Raw genomic sequence first — 25,380 nt, forward strand, 5'->3', positions numbered from 1 at the left:
AAAAAGAGCTGAGTAGTTCCAGCTCCAAAAAAGAGCCATTAACTGAGACTCCAGAATGATGTAGAAGAGTTATGAGCCTGACAGTATCCTTTATGCTACAACCCCTTTGCACAACTCCAGAATTCCCATTACTACGAGGTATCACTTATGCAAGCAGAATGATGAATGCAAGAGAAGCCATTCTTGCTCTGTGGAGACACTCAGATTTCATGTGTATGTTTTAATTCAATGACCCTTGATATGCCCTTTATGCTGGGTGGTGGGATTTGTATCCCTAATGATGGAACTACAGCTGCTGGAGTTGTACCAAGGAGTCCTGGCTGCCTTCCCTTGGGACTCCTGACACATCCAGCTCTTGGGAAGCCACCAGAGCATCTCCCTCACCTGCAGCCATCTCCCAGGAGCTGCCTAGAAATGGATTTCCCTGAAAGACAGGGAAATACAGCTAAATGTGACCACTCAAGACTCAGCTGGGATAGTGTTCCCTGCCTTTGCCCGAGGTGTATATTGAACACTACTGTGCTTATTGCCATACTGAAATGAATTCTCTGCAAATGCCATCGGGATGGGTCCAGCGCTGAGTAAATGCCATTTATTGAGGCCACAGCATTGTCCTGTGGGAGGGTTCCTGCCCCAGGGAAGGGTTACTGACTAACTCCGGCAATAACAGCAGATAAACCCGTTTCCAGGAACGGAATTCAATCCACAGCAAACATCCTTGATCTCAGCCTGCCAGCTTTCTCACTTCTCTCTCCTCTTAAAGAGACAAGCATGCAAATGATGCTGAGCTGCTAAAACAGACTCATTTCACAGAAAAAGTGTTGAATCCTGTGGTATCCTGAAGTGTTAAACTCTCAAGTTTCAGAGGCAGACCATGTGGCAGTGGTTAAGTCTCCTCAGAGCTGTGTTTTCAGCCTCTCTGCAGGCACATGTCAGCCCTGCTTATGGATTTCAATATTTCAAGCTCTTTATGTTTAGCATCCCCCTACTTTCTCAAAAAAAAAAAAAAACCCCAAAAAAATAATTATTAAACCCAAGGTTTTGCAGAAAGGGATAACTTCTGAGGAAAACTTATAAAGAGAGTAGTAAAGTTTCTCTCCATTATTACACTGGTTTATACCCAAAAATTCTATGGCTTTTTTTGTGGAAATGCTTATTGGTTTTCTAAAGTGATGTACCATTAACTCTGAGATCAAAGCCGTGAAGGAAGATCAAGGACACAATGTTGTCTTCTTCCTCTTGTTGTTTGCATAATTTGAAAACAGGGAAGGACAGTAGGAATTTCTGCCTTATTTATATGGCCTTTACCCACAGCAAAAAGGACAGCAGGTTCAAATATTCTCATATAAAAGATGGTCATCTACAAGTATTTCACCCTTTCAGGAAGAGATAAAGAGCTGAAAAATGCAACTGATCATAATTCAGTACTTACATGCGTTAACCTGTGAATCACTAATCATAGAACACTTGGTAGCTGAAGTTGTCAGACTTGATCCTGAGGTTATATCTTCCTGTCTTTCGCTGGTACTGGAAAATGAGAAGGGTCACAACTCCCAGCACAAAACCAAACACAGCAAGGGTTATGAGAATGATGTATCCAATTCCCATTCCAGCTTCCTTCTCTCTCTTCAAACCAGAGGCTAAAAAAAATACATTTTAAAAAATTAAGGGGTGAAAGAAAAAAAACCAAAAACTTTGACATTTGAAATTCCTAAATCTTTTACTGGGGAGAGAAACAAGTCCTGCATATCAATTAGCCAACATGCCAGCACAGAACTGTGCTACAAAAGTGTATCAGCCTTCTGGGGAGGGTGATTCTCATGGAAAGGGTGTGAGGACAGACCATGTTCTCTTTTTACATACATACCACTGTAGAGTCCCTGCAGACATGAGTGTGATTTTTAGCTAAAGTAAGAATTAAAGAATTAGTACTGGTGACTTTTTTAAATGCTGCCTTACTTTCAGAAGTACTTTAGAGGTGAAGCATTCCCTTATCTTAATCCTGCCTCCATTCATCTATGATTATAAAAATGCCTTGATTTGCTTTTATCAGAGATGTAACTGTTCTTCAAACACAGAGTATTTGAGAAAGGATTGTCTGTGTGTGCTGGGTCTCTTAGCTCCCAGCTGAGCCAACAGAGATGTGGCTGGGGTGGTCAGTGGAGTGACACTGGCTTGGTCACCACGACTCAATGCTGCACCTGAGCAGTCTTTTAAAGCCAACTGAGCAGCCCAAAGTTGCCTGCAGTGTTTGCACAATTCTGGCGAGCAGGGCACAGGACCTGTAGATCTTTGCTCTGCTGGAAGAGCCCCCAGACTCAGAGGGGAAGGAAAGAACAAACCAAACACCCCAGTGTGGGTAAGAGTCAAGTCCCACATTGCCAACTGCCTCCCAAGGCACCACGGATCACAGACAGAAAGTGTTCCCCTGGTTCCCTTTTAACCACTTCCATATATTTGTCCAAATCTGCAAGCAGAAACTCCTCTCCCTTTATTTTTATGGCCCTCTTCATGTTTGTACAAATACCTAATAATTCCTTCCTGCAAAGGCTCCGTGCACCTACAAAAACCCGCATTTGTTTGCTTACATTCTCAGGACACCACTTGTTTTGCCAGGCACTTTTGTGGTACCTGAGGTACACAGAAGATGAATACCTTATAATAACACTGCACACATGCCTGCAATTAGAGACAAGACTTTTGGCCAAAGGGCACTGCGGGCAGCCACAGAGGTCAGTAAGAGCAGCGTTCAACCTACAGAACACCCAGGGCATCATTCCAAGACAGGCCAAAGCAGTGCTGTGTATTTAGTCTCATTTTTGAATTTCAGCATAAAGCAAAGGAATAAAGCAGAACACACAATGGAAATGGTAGCCAGACACAGATCAGGCCCTCCTGAGGACATGGAACAGTGGCCTTCGCCATAACATGCGACCAGGGGTTGGTAGAGCAGGTAAAGTTTTCCATATTTTACTGCAGCACTTATACCTGTTATTACCTGACATCATAATTCATGTTATCCCCTTCAACACAGAGATGTAGATCACTTAATGTGGTGTGACTATCCAAACTAGAAATAAGAGACAGCATCCAAAAGTGCCACCTTTGCCTAGAAATCAATTTAGCACAACCCAAAGAAATCTCCCCTCACCAGAGGCCCTTTTGGGAAATGGCCATTTTTCAAAATTAGAAATGCATCAGGATCTCCAGAAACAATGGGAGTGGGAGCTACTTCTTGGAAGAGCTAAACAAAGAAAGCTGCATTAAACGCTTTATATTTTTTTAATAACTAATTCAGAAATGAGCACTATTTGAACAGACCACGTAATGGAAGAAAAATATATTCTTCTAAGTCAGAGTCAGTTCCTAGATCCAAAATAACGTTATGAACTGTCTATCCATGGTATCCACGAGTTAAGACTGATATTGGTGTACCAAAACACTCTCACTGAGTGTTTTACATTAAGTTATAAATGTAAAGCTGGAGGGGGACAAATGACTGAGAACATGAGAGACCACGGGTGCCCTTGAAAGCATCGCTCAGATTAAATGTAGGAAAAGCAGGTGCATAACAAATTAGACCTTGCTTGTCCCTAGTGCTGATGTTTGCCCTCAATTAACCTATGCTGCACCAAATTAACCAAGGGTGCTGTGCATCAGCTGTGCTCTGCCACTTCCCCTCACCATGGTAATGAAGTCAGTACCAGGGAGCCAAAGGAAACAAAACAATAAAATCTCTTACATCCTTTAATTTGGGACTTCAGAGCTCAAAATAATTGCAGACTAACAGCAGTGTAAACACTCGGAAAATTGATTGCAATCGGAATGACAACTCTGCTTTCACATTTTACAAATGAAAAAATTGTTTGATTTTGTGGTTGTTGCACTCGTCACCCTGAGCAAACAGCCACACAAAAGCATTTCATCTTCCTTTCTACATTCCCTTGACAACCTGACACAGTCCCTGCTCTGAGGAGGGCACGTGCTTCTCCAAGCTGCCACGTGGCTCCAGCAGGAACACCTGCTCCCAAGGAATATAGAGGGGCACAAAACCCCTGTGTGTCACAAGCCTTCAGCTTCCTCTGCCAGTACGAAATAATCTTGGCATGATAGTCTGTTCACAACTCACCAGCTGATTTACACAGGGGTCCCCAGGATGTTCTGTGCAGGGCGAGGGTTTCTCCAGCCTTCAGGAGCCGAGCCCTTGCATGGCATCTCTGCAACAATCAATTCAAACTCCAACAAGTCATGTGGCTTACAAATTCAAAATACAAAGCCTTCTGATGAGCTTGTGGAAGTCCAGTGCTACTCTCACCACTGAGCTTTTGTTTGTTAATGTTATGCTCTGTTAAACTCAAATTAGTACCAAAAAGGAAGTCCAAAACAAATGGCATCAGGGAAAAAAAAATCAGTATAAAATCTGTAATTGGTCACACTAGAAACACTGCTATGAACAGACATTTCACACAGACAACCTTTGCATTAATTTTCTGTTTATTTCAGAGAAACCTTATGGGAAAATAAATTCATCACTAATGCCAGGGTTTTGCAAGCACTTTTGTTTGGATGTTTCTGCTGCCCATGGCAGGCACAGCAGATACTGCAACCAGCACCAGCAAAAGCAGCAGCAGCTTTCAGACCCTGCTGAGCTGTGTGTCATTCTGAAGCTACCCACAGCCTCAGTGACATGTGAACCACTAATCTGGGAACTACAGGGCTGAAATCCCTGTCCTGTGGGATGCTGGGGATCAGCTGCCTTAGCTCTGTGGGAGCAGCACTTGCACAGGCATTTTCTGCACACTTCCTTTTTTTTTTTTTCTTTTTTTTTGTTTGCTGCCTTTTTGTTTTAAGTTGCAGCCTAAGGGTCCCTGATGGAAACCAAAACCTACTGGCATTATTCAAAGGGTTCTGTGGCTCTCCTGAAAGGGCACAAAAAACCCCAGAGACATGGCAGCATCATACCATGACCAGCCAAATCAGCAGGGTGTCTTACCAGCTTGTTTACACCAGAATGTCACACCAGCGTTACCAGTTTGGCTGCACTAGAAAGCCTCTACAATCTACTGCCAGCAACATTGTCTTCAGCTAGGTCAGTCCCCCAAAAAATACCCATGTGGTTATTTATGGCTTTGGTCTGCTCTCAAATAGCTTTCCCAGGTAGGTGGATCCAATAGAGAACACGTTTATGTGGTTGCTCCCTGATGGCAATAAATTTTTGGTTCCACATGGCCATGGAGCAGCCACGTTCCACCAAACATCTGCATGGTGGTGGCACATCACTCCTCTTCCCATTCAAAGTAATTTTTCTTACTCATTTCTTACTACTTTTCTCCTCAGCCAGTTGATTTTTTCTCCAGCTCTAAACTTTAGAGCACCTTACCCTTTTCCACAGAGAAAACAAGGAATAAATAGACTGAGCAAGAAGAAGTAAGACAGGTTGTAAGTATGGAGTGTGTGGGCGAAGAGCTGAGCTAAACCTGCCCTGAAGCAAGTCACTATTCCCCAGACTAACAGATCAGTGTGTCAGGTTCCGGACCCAGAGCACTTACCCAGCCATCTTACATTATTTACAAATATATTTGCCAATATATTTACAAAAATATCTTCTGTTCTTGCTTATCTTCCTTGATCTTTGCACCTTCTGCAGCTCCTCACCCCTTCTTTGTAAAAGCCACTGCTCACCCTGTGTAGATGTGCCTGGTACTTGTCTTCCCTACATCACAATTTAGCCTCAATTGAAGATATTGAATTCACTGATTTCTCATAAGGCTAAATATTGCATAGGAGAAAGAACAGTGCATCATATATATATTTATATTCATACTCAGCTGCAAACCTGGAGCCATCTTGCCATCATCAGTCACGTTTTCTGTCCCTACCTTTTTTTTTTTTTTTTTTAATCTGGAGGAAACCTTATACTTTGAGAAAGGAAACAAGCATCTTCTGGTAGCCTTTTAAAATCCTTTAAAAAGAGATCATTTGCTTTATAATGGGTTTAAACTGTGTTATTTAGAACTAGAGGAAAATGTTAAACAATGGGGGAACACCAAATTGCTAATGAAAACATCCTTGATAGAAAAAGAGCCAGGAAGGTTGGCAGAGGAAGAGGAGAATTCTCAAGAGCCTGCTACTGAGAAAGAAAAGCCATCAGATAAACATATTTTTTCTTATTTCTATGGTAGCAACGCAGTTTTAGATAAAGCTGTGTATCACTTTTTTGCAAGTAAAAAGAAACAATGCAATGCTTTGTAGCACAGACAATTAAAAACTGCAGTTCTTATCATAACATGGATTGGTTTATTGCTTTAAAAAGCCATAATAAACTCTATTAAAGTCACAGGCCTGACACCGAGCTTCCTTTTCTGGCACCTAAACTCTCAGTTGAAGAAACAAATCTGTAGGGGATAAGAAAAAAAAAAATTATAAATTTACTCAGACATTCTTCTGACACTGCCACTCTGGGAGTTCCTACTTCGTGACACATCCATCTGAGCTGATACTTTTCTAGCAATGCTAATTTAATTGCTTTTTAGCCATCCTTAAAATGAGCAAAAAGTCCAACTCTGTGCAAGTTCCATGCTTTTTTCTGGGATGATGAGCAACGGGAAGAAAAGCTGACACTTATGGAAGTGGTTGCAGTGTTTCCTCACTCCTCTCTGCTCTCAGCAGAAAGCAAAGGAAACCTCAAGAGTTTTTTAAACCTTGTTTGGAAACATTACTCCTTCAATTCCATTGCAGGACTCCATATGGCACTGAGAAAAATAAATTTGGGGGGTGGGGGCAAAACAGAGCAAAACACTTACAGTCCTGCAGGTGCTTCCTGGTGACTCCATACAAACACGAATTCTGCAGTGCAAGTAAACCACAGAGTTGTTGACAAAGGAAAAAAATTTCATCTTAAACTGAGCTTTGCTTGAATTCCCATTTTCCAGCAGCGTGGTGTAAGTATTTGGGATGGGACAGCTGAAAAGGGAGACAGAAACCACACAGAGCAGCTAAGGCTAGAGAAGGCAGGTTTTGGTTATAGCACAGAACTTGGGTTTGAAGGCTTTCCTTCCTTTAGGAAGTCACAGGCAGACCCTTCATGAAGCAGCTCTGGCAGTGCAGTGGTGATAAGGGGCTGTTTGCTGCTTTATTCTCACAGTAACTGAGTAGAACAAGAGATTAAGAAGTGGTTGGAGAGTTGGGGCAGAGTAACAAAAAGAAGGATTTAAATTTGGTTTCACCCAACACAAATTGAAATTTAAAGGATTAGATTTTGTTACTGAGCAACATTATTGTCCTCTATTTTAAGGTGGCAGGAGAGCCTAAGAAAAATGACATTGGGGTGAGATCAGGGATCCAGACAGGAACAAACCTCCTCTTTCACCAGAGACTGCTTTAATATTATGTGTGAGGAGTTAAATAACTTATTTCTTTGTTGACAAGAGGCATATAAGCTCTTGATAAAGCTAAAACCACAGAGAAACCTCTGAATCATAGAGAAGGAGATAAAGCACCCATTTCACAAATGCTCTTTCACTACTGACTGCCAAAATCTACTTCAAGTGATTTCTTCAGGTTAAAAGCACAATTCCCTCACAAAACTGTAAGGAAGACAACCAAACTCAAAAAACTTCCACATGGCCCTTTAGAAATCCCTTTTCATATCCACCTTTTTTGTTCAAAGAGGGTGCAACCAGGACAGATAGAAAGGGACCGTGCATGTGAATGATGAGAACACACATAAAAGGCATTTAAAATATAACAAATTATTAGTCAGTACCACTGTAAGACCTAAGGTATGGCTCATGGTATTTGTAAATGGCATTGCTGTACCTGTTGCTGATAAAAACAAATGACAGGGGATCCAGTGAATTATTGGTTGGAGTGGCCCAGCAGTCAGTGAGAGCCACCTTGAGCTTGTCATCTGCCCTCTGCATCCCTACTTTGATCAGCACATCCTCACTGGCAGAGACACTGAAATTTCTGGGGATTGGGGATTTTCCAGTGAAGAGCTGCATTTCTGTTCTGAAGTGTCCAGATCCATGCAAATCCTCAGAGATGGTGTAAAGTCTGAAAAATCAATTATCCTTCTTTAAAGACCAGAAATTTGACTGTAAGGTTCTGAAAATCTTAAATCAGTGCATGTTTTCCCACACATTTAAACAGTGAAGGGTTATCTGCAGTCCAGTCCAGGATGGCAGGACACTATTCAAAAGCAAAGGTGAAAATGCATCGAGTTTTCAGCTGGGAAGGTAGAGAGCATGGAAATACAAGTGGGAAAATCCAAAGGACGGTCTCAGCAATTCAAACAGGGCAGAGAGAAATACCTGAGTGGAGCAGAAGGGGAACAAGACCCTGAGGTCACTGAAAACTCAAAATAAGGACAATAAAAGCTTAGTGCAGAAGAGAAGGGCTGAAAAAACAAAATACCAACAACAAAAAAAAAAAAAAAAAAACCCACAGGGAAAATCTGAACAGAAAGTGAGAGGCATGAGAAAATCACAGATCTCAAGCAAAAGTGACCTGACAAGACTCTACTGGGAAACAGAAAGAAAAATATAATACCTAGACAGGTCTAGGAAACAGAAACTGGATTTGGTGCCAGTAGTTTAAGCACAATTATAGGAAAGAGAAGGCTCCTTGCATGAAGGGAGGACACTCCCCACGAGAGAAAGGCTTGTGCTGTCACATTTTTTGTCAGCACAGCCTTGATCTTCTGTGAAGTGTGGCTCTGATTCCGTATTTCTTGAAGGTGGGGCCTTGCACAACAAAAAAAGTGTTTGCATGATGTATCTTCTGCTTTTCAAGTTGACCAAATAAGGATTTGTAGGGGTTTAAAAAAATGCCATTTTCAGAAGCCACATAGCAATCTGCCAGCCCACATCAGGTGGAAAGATACACAACCAATATGTTCCAAAAGCAGGAAAATGCTGTTGTTACTACAAGGGATTGCCTAGGAAGGCAATGAGGAGACAGGAATTCTGACTCCTGAACCAGCGGTTCCCAAAGGTTTATTTTCACCTGTGGTTTAGCCAGGTAAAGGCCAAGCTGCTTGGATCTACTGGCACATTAGTTGGAGTGGGAGAGAGGCACACAGCAGGGATGTCCTTGATGCCTTGGACTGGCTACCTAGAACAGAGGCTAGACAGAGTTAGAGAATAAAATGGATATTTACTGAAGGCCTTTAACACATACAACTTGGGCAGTGCAGGAGCATGGCAGAGGCTGCACCCATGATGCACGATGGTCACGAGTTTTTTGGGCAGGTATAAGTTTGGTCTGTTTTCATGTCAGAGGTTAATTGTCCAATTACAGCTTCAGGTAATGAAGTCTCATTCCCCTGGTTTGCTTTCCCCCAATTCACTTTTATTTATACTCTTCAGGCCTGAGACTGTGATGATGATGACCTTGGTTCTCAGGTCTGGAAGGATTGTTTTGTCTGGCCAAACTGTGAAGAGACCTCACTAACACTCTATTTGGAGTTCAGAGTTATACACTAATGTAGTGCAGGATCTGAAAAATATAAAAGCTAAAACTTAAGACATCATTCTGAGCACAGGACTCCCAGGATGGCAGACTGCTCCCAGTGCTATCACTGAATACAGCCCCTGGGGGTTTTCCCAGGGCAGCAGCACTCAGCCACACAGAATTTCAAAGCAGAGAGAGCCATTCCTCACCCTTCTGCAGTGTGCCCAGAGGAAATCAAGACATTGTTTTGAAACACACAGTGGATGGGACTGGCAACATTCAAGTGGTGGATTATTCCCTGAGCAGAAACATCATTCCAAAGGGTGGTTTTCACCACAGTAGTAGTCATGTTCTGCAGCAGAGAAAAGAGAAAACACATCAGTATTTCCAGGGTTGTACCAGAGCTTTCCAGCTTCAGGTGCTTGGGTGTTCTCCTGACAGCAAAAAAATTAAACAGGTTAAACCTCCAGTATCTTTGTTGATTTACAGGGAAGCAAAGAAAATAACAGTCTTCCTCCTTTTCCTTTTTGTCATATCATAGAATCACAGAACAGCTTTGGCTGGAAGGGATCTGTAAAATCATTCAGTTCCAAACCCCTTGCCATGGGCAAGGACACCTTCCACTAGACCAGGTTGCCCAGAGCCCCATCCAGCCTGGCCTTGAACACTTCCAGGGATGGGGCAGTGATCATTCCTTAGCAATGGCCATTGCTCCACAAAGGAGTTTCTGTTCTTTGGTGTGGTCTGAACACAGCCATTGGTTTGGGATCCAAAGAGAGCTGTCACTCTTTCCTCACTACTGGTAGCTATGGAAGTATCTGTCAGCACGAGATGATGAAATTACTTTTAAGGAAAGACAGCTGCAAAGGGAACCCAGAAGATGCATGGAAAGTGATTCAGTTTTGCTGAGTTTTGCTGCCTGACCTCAAAGATTCCCCTTCTCTTTGGTGCTTCTCATCATACATGGAGAGAACTTTCCATCACAGGAAGGGGATTTCTTTCTCCAAAAGAAGCTCAGCAACTAATAGATTGTACACCTAGCTAAGGATCTGCCTCTCCCCTCCTGAAAGAGAAATAAAGTGCTCCAGACCTTGTTAGTATTCCCTTGATCAAAGGACTTACGGTCTCAACTTGGGTGCCACAGTCACTCCAGCCCGCCTGCAGCACAATGTGGGTGCCATTGCTGGTGCTCACATTGCAGCCAGGCTCCCCCAGGAACAGAGAACTCTCTGGGATAGACTCCTGCTGCAAGAATCTCTTCTGGATGGCAAGGACAATCCTCTCAATTTCACAAAACACACTCATTGCATCTTCAATGGAAACCTCTTGGGCAGGTTTGACAAGGGGGGCTGGAGAAGCTCGAGGAGGAACATCAGGAGTTGCCATGGGATCCATGGTGAGGGGAGTCAGCACAGTGCTGGAGACCTTGGTGTCCTCCAGAGCTTTGTGCTCAGCATGAGAGAAGTCCAGTGAAGCAGGGGAGGAAATGGGACCTGAAGTTTGCAAAGATGTCACAGGTAAAATTGTGCTGTGCACAGGTTTCTTATCCATCATTGTTGTCTTCTGGATGAAGGGAAGTGCTGAAGAGTGCCAAAAATAAAGTACTGTTGTAATTTATATGTTCAGATAGGTCTCATCAGGCAAAAGGAAACTTTTAGGGGGAAACTCACAGTTACTGGCAGGAAACTAGCTTTTGTTCTTTTAACCTGCTCTACTTACTGACAAAGCTGGGGTGTTTGTTTAGAAAGGAGCCCATGAGACACGTGAAGTGCCCATCAGTAAAGCTGAAGTGCTTTATTTCCTGGCAGCTGCAACAATTAGTGTGTAACACATGCACATACAACTTTTGGAAGATCAGTGCTTGCACAATATCCCCCACTGAAAGTTGCTCAACAAGTGCTTGTATGTTTTCACCTGGAGCTGTAGGAGACTGCCCAGTTCTGGCTGAGGACAATAAACAGGAGTTTGATTAAAAAAAGAAAAAAATAAAAAAAATAAACAGGCCCCATTTGTGACCAGCTACTACCCAAAAGATGGGACCTTTAGTGCTTTGGAAAACTCATTCTGGGGGATGCGTGGGACAAACTTCATATGGCAGCCCCATATTGTTGTGTGTCCTGAGAAAGATGAACAAATGTGTCAGTGACAATCTGCAATGGTTCCAGGAACAAAAAAGTGGGGGAAAAGGGAAGCAAAGATTCGTATCAATATGTGTGTCAAACACCCAACATCCAGCACAGGTCTGGGGTTACACCCTGAGGATTCACCTACCACTGGCTGAAAGAGAATCAAGACAAGAAATTCCATTTGCAGGGAAGCACAAACAGTGTGTCTCATCACACAAAACTTCTCTTAAATAATTTTAATGGCTTAAACATAAAAATACCACCTATTTCCTGAGCAATATATAAAACCTGTACACACTTACAGATCTTTATGGAACTGGCCAGCTTCCAGAAATACCCCAAATGAAAAAGTTACTGATCTGCACAATAAAGGAAGGAAAATAAAAGTTGGAGCTCTTCCAGTGCTGGATTTCCCAGAAGCTTATCACATTAACATCTCAGTTAAAACTGAACAAAGGTTGGTATCAATTGACAAATCATTGTGACTTCAGTAAAATGGTTCCTCATCATTATGGTTACACAACCAAAAATAAATACAGAAGAAGCCTAAGAGAATTTAGGAAATTAAAGACCCATCATACATCAGCCTACAAACGAGCTGAGGAAAGAGAGAAGCCAGATGAATCAGTTCATACAAAAATGTAGTTTGTAAGAGCAGCATTTCCTCCCTGCTGCCATAGAGGCCAAGCCACCTATCAAGTACTTTCTTTTACTTTACCTTTTCTGTCCCAACTGCCACTGCCAATAAAAATCACTGAGAATCCTGACAATCCTGTCTAATTTTTGTGGTAAATATGAGAAACAGAACTGTTAAAAGAACCTTATAGCATTAAATACTAATATAGCCCATTCCCAGCCCTAAAGTGATCAACTGCCCCAAGGGCCTCCTCAGTTTTTCCCCCATTTCACAATTCTGAGGAGATGCTAAGTAAATGCCCAGCAGGTTTGTGTGACTGGTCCAGACTGCAGACCAGATGGGGTCTTAACTTTTACCTAGCCAAAACTTTCATTTTTGAGAAAACCCCATGCTTCTACTTTTCTCTTTCCAAAGTCAAAAAGACAGAGCAAACCAGACCATAGATGGGACTCAGAAAACAGCACCAGCCACCTGCTCCTTGGGACCCTTCCCCTGAAACAATCCCTCTGTTTTAGCCCAGGTTTGAGGGGGGGCAGGCACTCTAAAAAGTACTACCAGAAGAGAGTTGTGATCCTACTAATCACCAGGATATGTTACTTCCCAGATTTACAGCTGTGAATGTAACAGAAAAATCATAAAGCAAAGCATAAATATGTTTCTGAAGTAACTTTGCATGAGATTCCAACTGACAGCTTATAACAATGTTCTTTTGGACAAACAGATCATATCAGGGACACAGTATTTATTGGTTTTTTGAGTTTTTTTTCAGAGGTGACTTTTGAAACAGAATTCAGCTCCTCTTAGCCAGGAGGTTAATGGGTTTTGTTACTTACTTCAATTACATGTAAAAGAAGTCACCATCATGCTGGGCTTAAAAAGTGTGAGCTTTCACCTCAGCACCAGACCCACAGGTGTTTGAGGAAAACAATTACTCCCAGTGAAGAACTCGCATCACATGTTCATTTATTTCTTGGGATTTCTATTTCATAGAAAAATCATCAGTGCAAAGCAGAGGGCAACGTGTTTTTAAATTATTTTAAACAGTGCTAAGTTATAACTGTGTTCAGGGACTCATTTCCAGTGGTATAAACCCTTCAATCCATGACCTCTAACATCTCCCTACCTTTTTCTCTGTAAAACTGACTCTAAATATTGTCAGAAAGATCAGTTTTGTCCTTTTGGATCAGTGGTACCTAATTTTCTATGTCATCTGTGGGTGTTTCTGAAAAACTTACTGGATGGATAAGCAGAAGCAATAGAAGAAGAGAGAAAGGCTTTTCATCCATGTGTTTTACAGATATTTTCACCTTCGAAGACACAGATTAATAACAGCTTTTTAAATAACAATAGCTTTTCTGTTTGGCTCTGAAGAGTAACTGGGGCACAAGCTGCTCCTCACCATCTATGGAGAGGCTGCTCCTGTCGATGGTGAAGTAGAAGCTGTGTTCCAAGGCCTCACAAAAAGTGGCGATGACATGGTGGACATCCACTTCTTCTGCAAGCAGCAAACAGAAACTTACCACTGTGCTCCTATTATTAACACCCATTACCAGCACTTTAACCAGACCAGCATCCATCTTCTGGAGCACATCAAGGGGCAGAGATTTATGCACCTGGAATAAAAAAAAAAAAAAAAAAAATGGGTGTGGGGATGGGCAGATGGAGCAATTACATTTTAGGCTGTGTACACTTCTCAGAAATGAGTGTTGTGCTTCCTGCTCTGGAGGGAAGCAGCAGAAAATTGACCTTTTGCTTTGTCACATTTTCATTCCAGAGCAGCTGAAGGATGTGGTGCATATTTAACCATGAATATTAAACAAGCCAAGTGATTAAGATATATCTGTCATTTGGCACAAGCCCTTGCCTCTGGTAGCAGAAAGGGAGGAGGAGGCTGCAGGGAAGCTCCCGTGTTCTGCCTCTCAAAATACCTCCGGGAGAGAGGCAATCCAATAGAAGGAATTGCTGGTGGAAGGGAAGGTGCCCCTGACACTCCACACTGCCTCAGAGGGCTCTCTCAGCCCAGGAATATTTCAACTTACAGCAGGTGACCTTCAAGCTTTGCTTTACAGCCAATTTCTCACCAGAGCCAAGAAAAACCCACCCCTTCCTAAAAGCCCAGACCAGGGTATTAAGGGGCCAAGTAGGGGCTACACTGTGGCCACCTCCAGCTGCATTGTCCTCCCCCTGATTTCTGTAGGAAATATCTGGAGCAGCAGGGCTGGATTTCAGCCATGGGTTTAAGGCACCGTTTGTTTCAGTGTGAAATGCTCAGGGATGGCAGCAGGGATTCCCACCAGGAAGAGCCCAAGGAAGAGGCAAACACTGGGAGCCATCAGGAGAAGCAGCCTCGTTTACCTTGCACCCCCACATAGAGCTGGTGCATTTAGTGCTGGGTGCTCACAGCTTGTGCACAGCCTTGTGCCCTGCCTGCTGTGCATTTCCCAGCCCTGACTTCCCCACTGTCTGTTATCCAGCCCTGCAGATGGTCCCAGGATTTGCAGGTACCCCGCAGCCCTTTCCTGAATCACCAGAGCTGATGTGTTTCTCTTGCTAGGCACCAAGGAAACATGGCACAGAGCAAACCCCCTGTGTGCCCCTAGAAACAGCTCCCACATGCCTGCAAATCCCACACAGCAAACCTTGGAGTGCCCCATGGAGCACACAGGCAGAGCTGGAAGGATGGAGACAGCTGGCTGTCATCTAAAAACCTGGGCAGAACATAAATTGTCCTTGCCAGACCCCAAATCTCTCATTTCAAGGTATGGCTTCTTGGGTTCTTTCTACTCTCTTTCTGCTGTTTCTCAAGCAGGTACTGAAAAGTTGGAGGCCAGACCTAAGTTTTCAGCTTTAATAATTTTTGTCTGAACGTCAACATAAAACACAGACACCTGTGACATCCTCTAAGCCCACCCTGATTTCACCCTCTTTCCCTATCGGAAAATTTTATTTTATTATTTGTTCTTTTTCATAGGATCACTGAGGTTGGAAAAGACCTCCAAGACCATCCAGTTCAGCCTGTGACCAATGCCCACCATGTCCCCTGCCCAGGGCACTGAGTGTCACACCCAGGCCGTCCTTGAACACCTCCAGGCTCCAAGGGTGGAGACTCCAAACCTCCCTGGCAGCCCCTTCCAAGGCCCGACCACCATTCCCATGCAGAAATTCCTCCTGATGTCCAGCCTGAATCTCCTCTGGAGCAGCTTCAGGCCATTTGCTCTTGTCCTGTCACTTGTTCCTTGTGACCAGAGCCTGACCCCCATCTGGCTACAACGTTTGTTAATTTTATTTCTATCCTTATTCCTATTTTTCCTCCCAAAGCAGGACCCAGAGCTCGAATAGTGACAGGGCACATTCACAGTATTTGTACTTAGCCACTAGGTGACACCACAAAACCCTTTATCCAAGAGACTCCAGTATTTCCCAACAGGTACCACACCCTGGGTTATCAAAACAATTCTTGATGAAGCAGGGCTAGGAAAAAAATGAGGGGATAGAAGTTTTTGGAAAGAAATATTTAATATATAATACCCTTGAGTATGGGGGGTTCTTACAAGAGAAATTATCTTCAGATCTGTCATTGTATCTGCAATTTCTGTAGCATGCAAATGAAATCTCAGTAGGGAATGCACTGACAGTCTGGGAACTGGGAATAAGTAAGTAAAAAGTACAGTAACTTGAACAGAATATTGTTGGAAGATTGTTTTTTCACTCGGGGGGGGAAACACCTCTTCTCCACTGTCTGTGGTTTGGTTGCACTTTAGTGAGAAGGCACCAGAGCACACATCTGCTCAGCCACCACCACCAGCAACTTCCAGGATGTGGAGGTGGATAAACTCAAGTTAACAAAATGGTGAAATTACACTGGAATAGTGAAAATTCCTTAATCTCTGTTCCTACACTCGTTCCACATTGACACAGCTTCAACTACAATCATTTTAGGTACATTCAGCTACACAAATACAGGCTATGTGCCTTCCAAATGAGAGGGTCACCTTCACAAGGCATTATAATTTGTTTTACACTTTTCGTCATTCAGCTAAATTTAAGACACCCAAGTTCAAAACGAGCTTTCCACTTGGGAATTTATTGCACCTCAATGAATGTATTTTCAACTCGAACCTTTTGCTTTCCCAATTGATTTTCTTGAGGACAAGCCATGATACCCTTCTTGGGGTGTTGTAAAACACAAGCTGAACAAACACTAAGGCTTAAACACTATTTTACCTCTAGCCATGTTTTTAAGTTGCATTACCAGAAAGGTGGTGGAACTGGCCTGGACAATGACAGCGCAGTTTGTCATGTCAAGTTTTTACCTCCTTCTCATTATTTAAAGGATGATATTTCCATTTGCTGTGCTGCCAATTTAACCACATGGCACTTAAGTGCTGGGGCTAAGGAACATTATACACATTAGGATTTATAAATCCTCTGAATTGTAGATTGTGACTCCAAAGAGGTTTAAAATATCTCTGGCAAACTGTATTTAACTGGAACCTGAGAGTGCTTTTAAAGCTCATAAAACATTCCTCATTTACTTTAAAAGATCCATTTCTGGTCCTCATAACCTGAAAACATACAGATCTTTCTGGTCCCCTACATTTTCTTTGGCATCTAGAGATACAATATTTATAATATTATTTACAGCAACTATGCAATTATAGCCCATTTACAGCAGCTCAGGGTAGAAGGAATCAACATTAACAGCTCTTCAGCTGATCCACAAAACCAGAGTCCTGGGAAAAGGAATTAGCTCCTTATAATCACAAGTGATATTTTTCTCAACATTTGAGACCCAAAACTTCATTTTGTACCTTTATGGAACCATTTTACTATTTTTCCTAAATACATTAGTACTCATGATTTTCTGGACAAGGAACTGACTGAATTAAGAAAATGCATTAATTTCAGTCCATTTCAATAGTGTGCTGTTCTGAAATGGCCTCAGGCAGAGCACGGTGCTGAATTCGCGAGAGGTCAACAGAGAACTGGTCCCTTTTCACTTTGCTAATCACATCACTCTCGTTTTGTCACAGCTTTTCTGATGTGACAGCTTGGGGACAAAACAGCTTCAAGGAGAACTGTGCTCTGCTAACATACCCAGAAAGATGCAGACCAGCTGGAACCAGTGGGAAGCTGACGTGGGGTCCAAGAAGGATAAATGGACCACCTTCTTCCCTCCCTGCAGCTGTCTGTGACCCCAGGCTGGCCTGCCCTATGCCAGTTGTGTTCCAGTGGCACTTTGTGACTCTGTCCCCAGTAAGTCTTGGGAGGCCATGCAGGATTTGAAAAATCCATCAAATTGCCAGTGATGGATTTATCACCACACTCATCAAGGCCTCTGAAAACACAGACAATGAAGGGGAGATAAGGGAGGCAGTAAAGCAGCCCAGCATAACCAGTGGCTTTCCAGGCATGGGTGTGTTTGAGGGAGCAAGAGAAAGAACAAACTTCTGACAAGCTCACTACACTATTGGATACTGCTAAAGGCAATGCCTGAGAAGGTTAAAGGCACAGCAGATAACAGGTTGTGCTTTGATAGCCTGCACTCTAATTAGAAGTGAGGGCAGAGGTGACTTTTCAAGAAACCACTCCCTTTCCAGATATGGGGCTACAAAATCCAGGATGATTACAAGAACTGTCAGCCTTGAGGTACTGCTACAAAGAGTAATAACAATCATACAGCTAATTAGGATAGTGCTGTTCAGGGCAAGGGTATCAGAGCACTTTGGTAGTTCCATTAACTTTCCACCACACCCCTGGAGGAGATTAATAATTCAGTATAACCAGGTATGATAAGGAGAAGACATGGAGGTACCAGAGAAATCCAAAATCCTGATCTTCCTCTAAAACACAGGTACACACTTATCCTGCAGCCTCAGGCAGTCAGAGGAAGCCAAATCTCACAGGTGTGTCAAGGGGGACATGTAAATTATACAGGCTTTGGGGGAAAATGACCATACACAGGGCTTTCTTGAGGCAGGTAACAGATTACATTCTTCTTCACCACTTACTTCATCAACAAAGAGCTGTGCAAAGGTTCGATATTCCTCACTGCTTGTATTGCTAAGGCCTGGAGAGTATTCCATGTTTGTTATCCGAACCGTGCCACTAAGATTCTGGAAGGCTGCAAGGGAAGAAAAAAATTTCTATTCATGTTTTATGGGCTGCAGTCCATGGACAGGTGTGTCACAGTGTCCAGCATTCCTGGCCACATGCATCAACTCATAGCAGCAGAAGGTCAGCCCACTGAAGTGTAAAACTCCAAAAAATCTAAAAGTAAGTCATCCAGCATCTTAGTCTGCCCTGTCTGAGCCCCAGATGATTCTCAGGAAAGGCATTGACCTCCTGTCAGTCTCATATCTGCCAGCTCTGCCTTGGATGCTAGGGGATGTTTGGAATGCTGCTCTATTCAGGAGCTGGAATTTCTCAGCTGGTTGTCCCATCAGTCCCTCCAGAGGAACCATTGCAGCACCAAATCCTCCCTGCAGCCTCAGAGGAAGGCTGGGCAGCTGCCTGAGCTTAGATATCTACACTCTGCACAGCTGTGGTGGCATGAGATGAATCCCAACAGGGTGAACACTGCCCCCCTAGCTCACATCTGCTGAACGACATTAAGGCAATCTCAAACATTTCGGTTTATTTCCTGATTTCCTTGCGTTTCCCAGTATCTCTGCTTTGGCATTGCTACAACAGACACTGAAGTGATCAGAGAAAGGGCTTCTCAAGGCACAGTTTGTGCCCCTGGCATACACCTAAATGAAGTTTGCAATTATCCAATGCTGGGACCATTGCCAGCAAATTGCCTTTGCTCTTCCCCCAGCTCCTAACAAATCATCACTCCTGGCACAGCAAAACTTAATGTTTCAGTGGGCTATATAACTACAGGATTGTCTTCACCAAAAACTTCAGGAACTTCATCATCTGGCTAAGGATTCAGTTTAAAATTCTAAATCAAGTTACCAGTCTTTACTTTCAGGTGTAGCAACATGCTTTTTCCTCCCTGCACACACCTGACTGCACCTCCACAGGTTATCAGGCACCAGGTTCCAGCTCTGAGACTGTCAGATTCCTATATTCAGTTTTAATCTGCCATTTTAGCTGCTTTCTTTGAAACAGAAGGAATTATAAAGCTCTGCACAAACTCTGTGGACCACTTTACATCCAAGTTGGGAAAATAATCACTTGAACTAGGACAGGTACTGGAGGAAAAGAAATAGCAATCAGGTAAAGCTTTACAGAGGAGGGGAGAGATTGCTTGAAGCAGGTCATTGGAGGAAGGTTCCTTTATCCCAGCATAATTCTGATCCCAAATGAATCCTCACCACCGACAGATGAAAGCATCTGGGCTTGCTTTTTGCCATGGCTTGTCCTGTCATGTGAACACAGGTATTCAGGGGATAAAACACATTCAACTCTGTCAGGTGAGAGGGGAAAGTGTTCTGAACAATTTAAATAATACTTAAAAAAATAAATAAATAGCCCCCAGTATTTAAGAGGGAAGACTACAAAAAATTGGCTGAGGTTGAGCCTCCAGATCAGAGATGATGCCACAAGGAGGAGCTGCATAGGAAACTTCACCAAACATGAGCTTTTGCCCTCTGAATTTCTTGCCCTGGGCTAGTGAGTTACCACTTCCGTGGCTCTTGGGCTCTTGCTTTTACTCCTTAGGCATAAGCCCTTCACAAGTTTCTTTCCCAGAAAAAGCACTTGGCTGAACATTTGATTCATCAAGAATATAAAAAGGTTTCATAAACAAAACTTATCTTGTCTAGAATTCTTTTTTTTTTTTTTTTTCAGCCAGGAGCAGCCTTTATACTTAAAAATATCTTTGTTTTCCAAAAAAAAAAAAAAAAAAAAAAAAAAAAAAAAAAAAAAAAAAAAAAAACCACAGAAAAACCCCACCCTTTTTTAGGGGAAGGCAGCAGCTGAACAGGGCATTGGCACAGCTGCCCAAGCCAGGCAGGAAAGGACACAGTGAACTGGGCTGGGGGGACAAGAGAGGCTGGAGAGGCAGCAGAACTGGCCTTACATGGCTGAAAAAGAAATTTTCCAGGGAGAAAAGAATAAGGGAGCACCAGAAGTGGGGCTGGATGAGCAGAGACCCCCAAGAACATGAGACAACAGGGGACAGGGAGAAAAAAAAAAGAGCAGAGGAAGTGTGACAGGATCAGAGAGATGTGGATGGCATGAGAGACAGAATAAAGACAAGCAGAAACAAAACTGAAGTAGCCAAACTGAATAGTGACACACTACAGAAAAAAATACATTTAGTGATGGGCAGAGACAGCAGCACTCCTATTGCAAGCAAAACTGTAATTTTAAGACCAAATCTGACCCTCTGAAATATGATTCCACTCAACAAAAAAACAACAACAAAAAAAAAATCCCCTAGTTAGCTGTAACACATCTGCCCAAACCCAAACAGATTAAATCTTCATCATCCTTGTTACTCCCAACTACAACTCTTGAAGCAGTGTCTCTTAGGTTTCCAGGCAGCTCCTGCCTCACAGGGGATTTCTGGAGGACTCTGAGTAAGCATCCTCTGCTGAGAGGAATGGGAAGGCAGGGCCTTTTCCTCCATAAATTAATCCATAGACAGCTGCTACTGCCAGAGGCTGCAGGGAAAACCAGGATGTGTGGCAAAAGGACAAGCAGCAAATGTTGCCATGAGCCATGCTCAGTGCATTCTTCTATGTGCTTCCTCCTCTTGGAGCTGAAGAAGCATAACTTCAATAAAAACCACTGCACCATTGCCAGGAAGAGGAATTGCTTTCACAAGCTGATTTAGCAAAGAGAAAGTGCCAATTGCTGCAGAAAAATCCTATCAATGTAGAAAAAAAAAAATGCAGGCACCAAGAAAATCACTTTGGCATTGAAAAAATGTTGCAGTTATTTCAAGACAGACACAGCTGGTATCACCACCAGTCCTCTCTACTCTAGCCCTCTCTCCTTCTTTCATAGACCTCTCTCAGGTAACACTGATGCCTTTTCTTATTTACAGGCAGCTTCACACAGTACCAATTCCTTCTTTCATTCTGCAAGACTGGCTAAACTCAACCTATCCCTTTCCCAGATGCCTTACCCTGACTGTCCCTCACTCAACATCTTCTTACCTTACCTTTGCACTAATGGGTGTCCCTTACCTCCTCACAGCACAGCCAGCAGACTCCATCCCCAACTACAGCAGTCCCTGCATCCCAAGCTCCAAATGCAAGTGCCTGTAATTCATGCCTACCCAAAACACCCTTTTATGTCCCCCAAACAGACTGGGCAGACACAGATGTTTCCACTCCTGGGTAATCAGTACAGCTGCAAGCCATTTGGGGAACACTCCCTCCTGCACTGTCCTTTCAGCCTAGCTCTCCACAAAAAAAATAGTTTTAGATGCCTTTTTCCAAACTCCGAGCGAGCCTTTGCTTCTCACCCGAGTGAATTCCCACACGCGCAGATCCCGTGGGATGAGTACTCACTGTGGTCTGCACTGGGGGCTGCAGAGGTGCCTGGCAGAGCCGGTGACCCCAAGGCCCCGGCGTGTCCCTCAGACCAAGAGCTGCTCTGCCTTCCCGCCTCTCCATCTGCTCCCGGAGCGGCGGGAACGTCGGCGTTCCCTGCGGCCAGCAGAGCTGTGTCGCGGCCACCTCGAGAGCCAGCCTGGGGCACAGCAGCAGCTGTGCCAGTCCTGGGGGCAGCCGAGGCCGTTCGATTTGGAAACGGCCAAACTGAGCTGAGCTGCTCTTGGCTGACTGTGCCCAAGGGTGGGAGAGCAGCCTTGGGAGAGGCGTTTGGGAGAGCAGCCTTGGCCGCGGAGCTTTGCTGCCACGGACGCGTGGCCTCTGTGCCCGCGGCCAGTGCCCTGCTGGGGGTGACCCCCGTGGCCGTGGGGCTGCTGTCCCTGCTGAAACCCATCCCTGGAGACAGACCTTTTTCCCAAGGGGTTGGAGGAGCACTGGTGGGACTGTGGGACGCTCGTTTGTCACCCAGGGCCGGCGCAGCAGGGAGCAGTGTGACGGGGCTTGGCCTCAGGCCTGTCTGGATGGTGCCGTTGGCAGCAGGGCCTGCAGGCTCTCCTTCTTCAACAGCAAAGTCCGCGCTGTTTCTTATTTCAGGAGCCGCGGTTTCAGCGAGAGGATCCACAACCTCACCTGCAACACAGCGAACACACCCTGAACCAGGGCCTGAAACTGGATGAGGAGACACCAGGGCCCGAATTGAAAATGGCAGCAAGGCCACTCAACCCCCCGCGGCAGCATCGCAAAAAGTTCATGAACACGTAGTGGAATGGGTGATTTAATGGGGTTGGATCTGGTTCGTGCTTACACAAAGAAGCAGATTTGATTCCCGGGTCTGCTGTTCTGTTTGGCAAGGCTGTGGATCAATTTGGTGGGATGAAATTAGCCACAGACATAGCAAAAGAGGGAAGAGTAGTTCTTGCAGTTATCAGGCTTATCAAGGAGGATCTTAAAGATGTTTTACCTGAATATATTTATTTTTAAAATATATATATATTTATATATATATATATAATATATTTAGGTATTTATGTTATAAATACTTATATATAATATTAATAAAATAAATAAAAATATAAATATATGTAGTTAGTTAGAGACAGGTCATATATAGCTCTTCAGCCACAGACTGCAAAGGTGCAATTATACAAACAGATGCTACAAAAGCAGATGTAAATCCCCACAACTCATTCCAATGTTTCCTGGCAAAAAAATAAAAACCAAACTACATGCCAGCCTTTTTCTCACCCTCACAGTTTCTTCCAGGTCGGGATGGATTGGTATCCATGGTTGTCTTGCACCTGCACATGTAGGAGCCCATCAAATTGATACACTCTGCAAACACAGAGCAGTCATTCTCAGCTTGGGAAGCACATTCATCCCAGTCTGTGGGACCAAAACAAGAACAAGGGTCAGAGAGCCTCCCTGCTGGCTGCATTAAAATGGAAGTAATCATTAAGTAGTCCTTTTTAAATTTACTTATGTGGTCTTCCTTTTTCATCATTTATCTGTCAGCCAAGCTCTGAGTGATGCAGAACACGATCTGTTTTGTTATTCTCTTGTTCTTGTACTCTAAAAAGTATTTTCTCTGAGTAAAGACTTTTTAAATAATTGCTTTTAGAGGTAAACATATTTAAAGTGAAAAAGCTGCTGTAGATTTGTACTACAATTATATCAAAATCACTCATTATACCAAGTTCTGTGTACAGCACCTCCAGATATATCAGGTAATTAATAGATCTGTTACCACTAGCTACCAGTAGATGCAACATTAAATGGAGACTTAATCCAAATAATCTTCTGCTTCAAATAAAAAGTAAATGCTAGTAACTCCCAGGGGAAGCGCTATTCTGTTCTTAACAGAGGAAGTGCTAAGGGCAAAAATCTCTTTTTATACCATTTTTCTTCTTAAAAGTAATGCTGTAAAACTGTGACCTGCTTTGTGGTAGTGTCAGAAAAGACATCCTGATTCATCAATGCATGAAGAGGCTCTAAGGGTGTTCCTTACGTCTGATTTCAGCTATTCTGAATCAGTTAGAGATGCTTTTTCATGCAGTTATAGACCTATTTTATTGCTGAGTCTCTCCTCTTTTGAGGGATTTGTATCTGGAGTCTTGTGTTGCCATTCACATCCTGTTCCAGCAAATGTCCAAGGGCTGAGTTAGTTCTTTGGACAGGAATAATTCCAGTGAATCCCAGGTGAGCCCTCCCTGTGTGACTGCTTTGTGCACTCACTTCCACTGCCTCAGGGCCCTGAGAGAGGGAGAGCAGCAAATGAGGCTGAAAACTGTGTTCTGTGACAAATAATTCTGATCAGAGGCTGGAAAAGTGTTGTGTATAACAAATTAACCTAAGTGCTTGTTCTGCAAACCTGCAGATTAATGATGGCGATTATTTCTCTGAAACAAAGGAATGTCCCATTCCATGTACGTGCACATACATGCAATCATCTTTCTGCTTGCTTTTCCTTCCTTCTATCTAATACTTCAATTCTTTTTACTTTTTTTTTTGTCATTGGGTAATTGCTGTGTCCATTATAATCTCCATTAGACAATTTTATGTGCCTATGGCCAGCAGTTGCCTATTAAGTTCTAGCCTAAGCCACTTAGAGGGAATGCAGAAGTGTGCAGGATTGACTGAACACCAGAGATTAAATCTTGTTAATTCCTAACTGTGCTATGAAATAATTGTGACCCTTGGTGGCTTCCAACGCCATCTGAGAGATGCTAATTGCCAAATCGCTTACATTCACTGCCTCCATTGTCTCTGAGGGTTTCCTTTCTCCTCACTTAGCACAGCTTTTTAAGCAAATTCTTTCACCTCTGATGGCCACATTCAATTATGCATCGGGTCAAAACACTGGCACTGGCTGGTGTATCTATCACTTGTTCACGTCCATACACTGCGCTTTTTTCCTCTCTAAACCATCACATCTCAGCCAAGGTCTGCTCTGAGCTCTCTTTCTGCACTCCTGGCACCTCTCTGGCCCTTCATATTTGGCACTTCCCTACACACACCTCAACCAACAGTCCTAGTTCACAATTTATTAAAAAGCCACCTTTGTGTTCACTCTGATTACCTGTTATGCAACTCTAAGGGGTACATGCAAAGGGTCAAAATCTGTGAAATTCCTTGCCAAATGATGTTGCATATGCTAAAGATTCACCTGATTTAATGGACGACATTCATGGGGGATAAACAAAGCCTAAGAAATCCCTCTGGATTCAGAAATTCAGTCCTGAATTACCTGGGAGGTAATGCCTTCTCCAGGAATTTACTCCTGGCTGGTACTGAGGCAGTGACATTGTGCTAGAAGGATCTTGGGCCTGACTCAGCACATCTCTCCTCTCCTCTCCTCTCCTCTCCTCTCCTCTCCTCTCCTCTCCTCTCCTCTCCTCTCCTCTCCTCTCCTCTCCTCTCCTCTCCTCTCCTCTCCTCTCCTCTCCTCTCCTCTCCTCTCCTCTCCTCTCCTCTCCTCTCCTCTCCTCTCCTCTCCCTTCCTATGCCCCACAAAACAGATTTTATTGTCTCTATTCATCATGGCAATAAACTTAATAATTTATGGATCTTTGAAGAGATCTGGTTCACTCCCTTCAGTTGTGCTGTCCCTTTCGACTTGTCATCCCTGTTTTTCACAGTTGAATGGACTGTCACT

At 43.5% G+C, this 25,380-nt stretch overlaps 1 protein-coding gene across 1 annotated transcript in view; it reads right to left on the reverse strand.

Annotated features, from left to right (window-relative positions):
- Positions 1-791: 791 nt before the first annotated feature.
- UMODL1 (uromodulin like 1) overlaps positions 792-25,380 on the reverse strand; it is a 47,361-nt gene continuing 22,772 nt past the window's right edge. The window contains exons 10-21 of the mRNA XM_062514975.1: positions 22,974-23,111; positions 21,687-22,358; positions 18,209-18,340; positions 16,794-16,827; positions 13,616-13,968; positions 10,576-11,033; positions 9,663-9,805; positions 7,819-8,055; positions 6,804-6,963; positions 4,126-4,217; positions 2,911-2,916; positions 792-1,624 (exon numbers count right to left, since the gene is read on the reverse strand). Of these exons, the coding sequence (XP_062370959.1) occupies positions 1,453-1,624; positions 2,911-2,916; positions 4,126-4,217; positions 6,804-6,963; positions 7,819-8,055; positions 9,663-9,805; positions 10,576-11,033; positions 13,616-13,968; positions 16,794-16,827; positions 18,209-18,340; positions 21,687-22,358; positions 22,974-23,111 (2,597 nt within the window). The 3' untranslated portion in view covers positions 792-1,452. The remainder of the gene's footprint in view (positions 1,625-2,910; positions 2,917-4,125; positions 4,218-6,803; positions 6,964-7,818; positions 8,056-9,662; positions 9,806-10,575; positions 11,034-13,615; positions 13,969-16,793; positions 16,828-18,208; positions 18,341-21,686; positions 22,359-22,973; positions 23,112-25,380) is intronic.

Source organism: Cinclus cinclus, chromosome 2 (assembly GCF_963662255.1).
Source record: "Cinclus cinclus chromosome 2, bCinCin1.1, whole genome shotgun sequence".
NCBI classification, from domain to species: domain Eukaryota; kingdom Metazoa; phylum Chordata; class Aves; order Passeriformes; family Cinclidae; genus Cinclus; species Cinclus cinclus.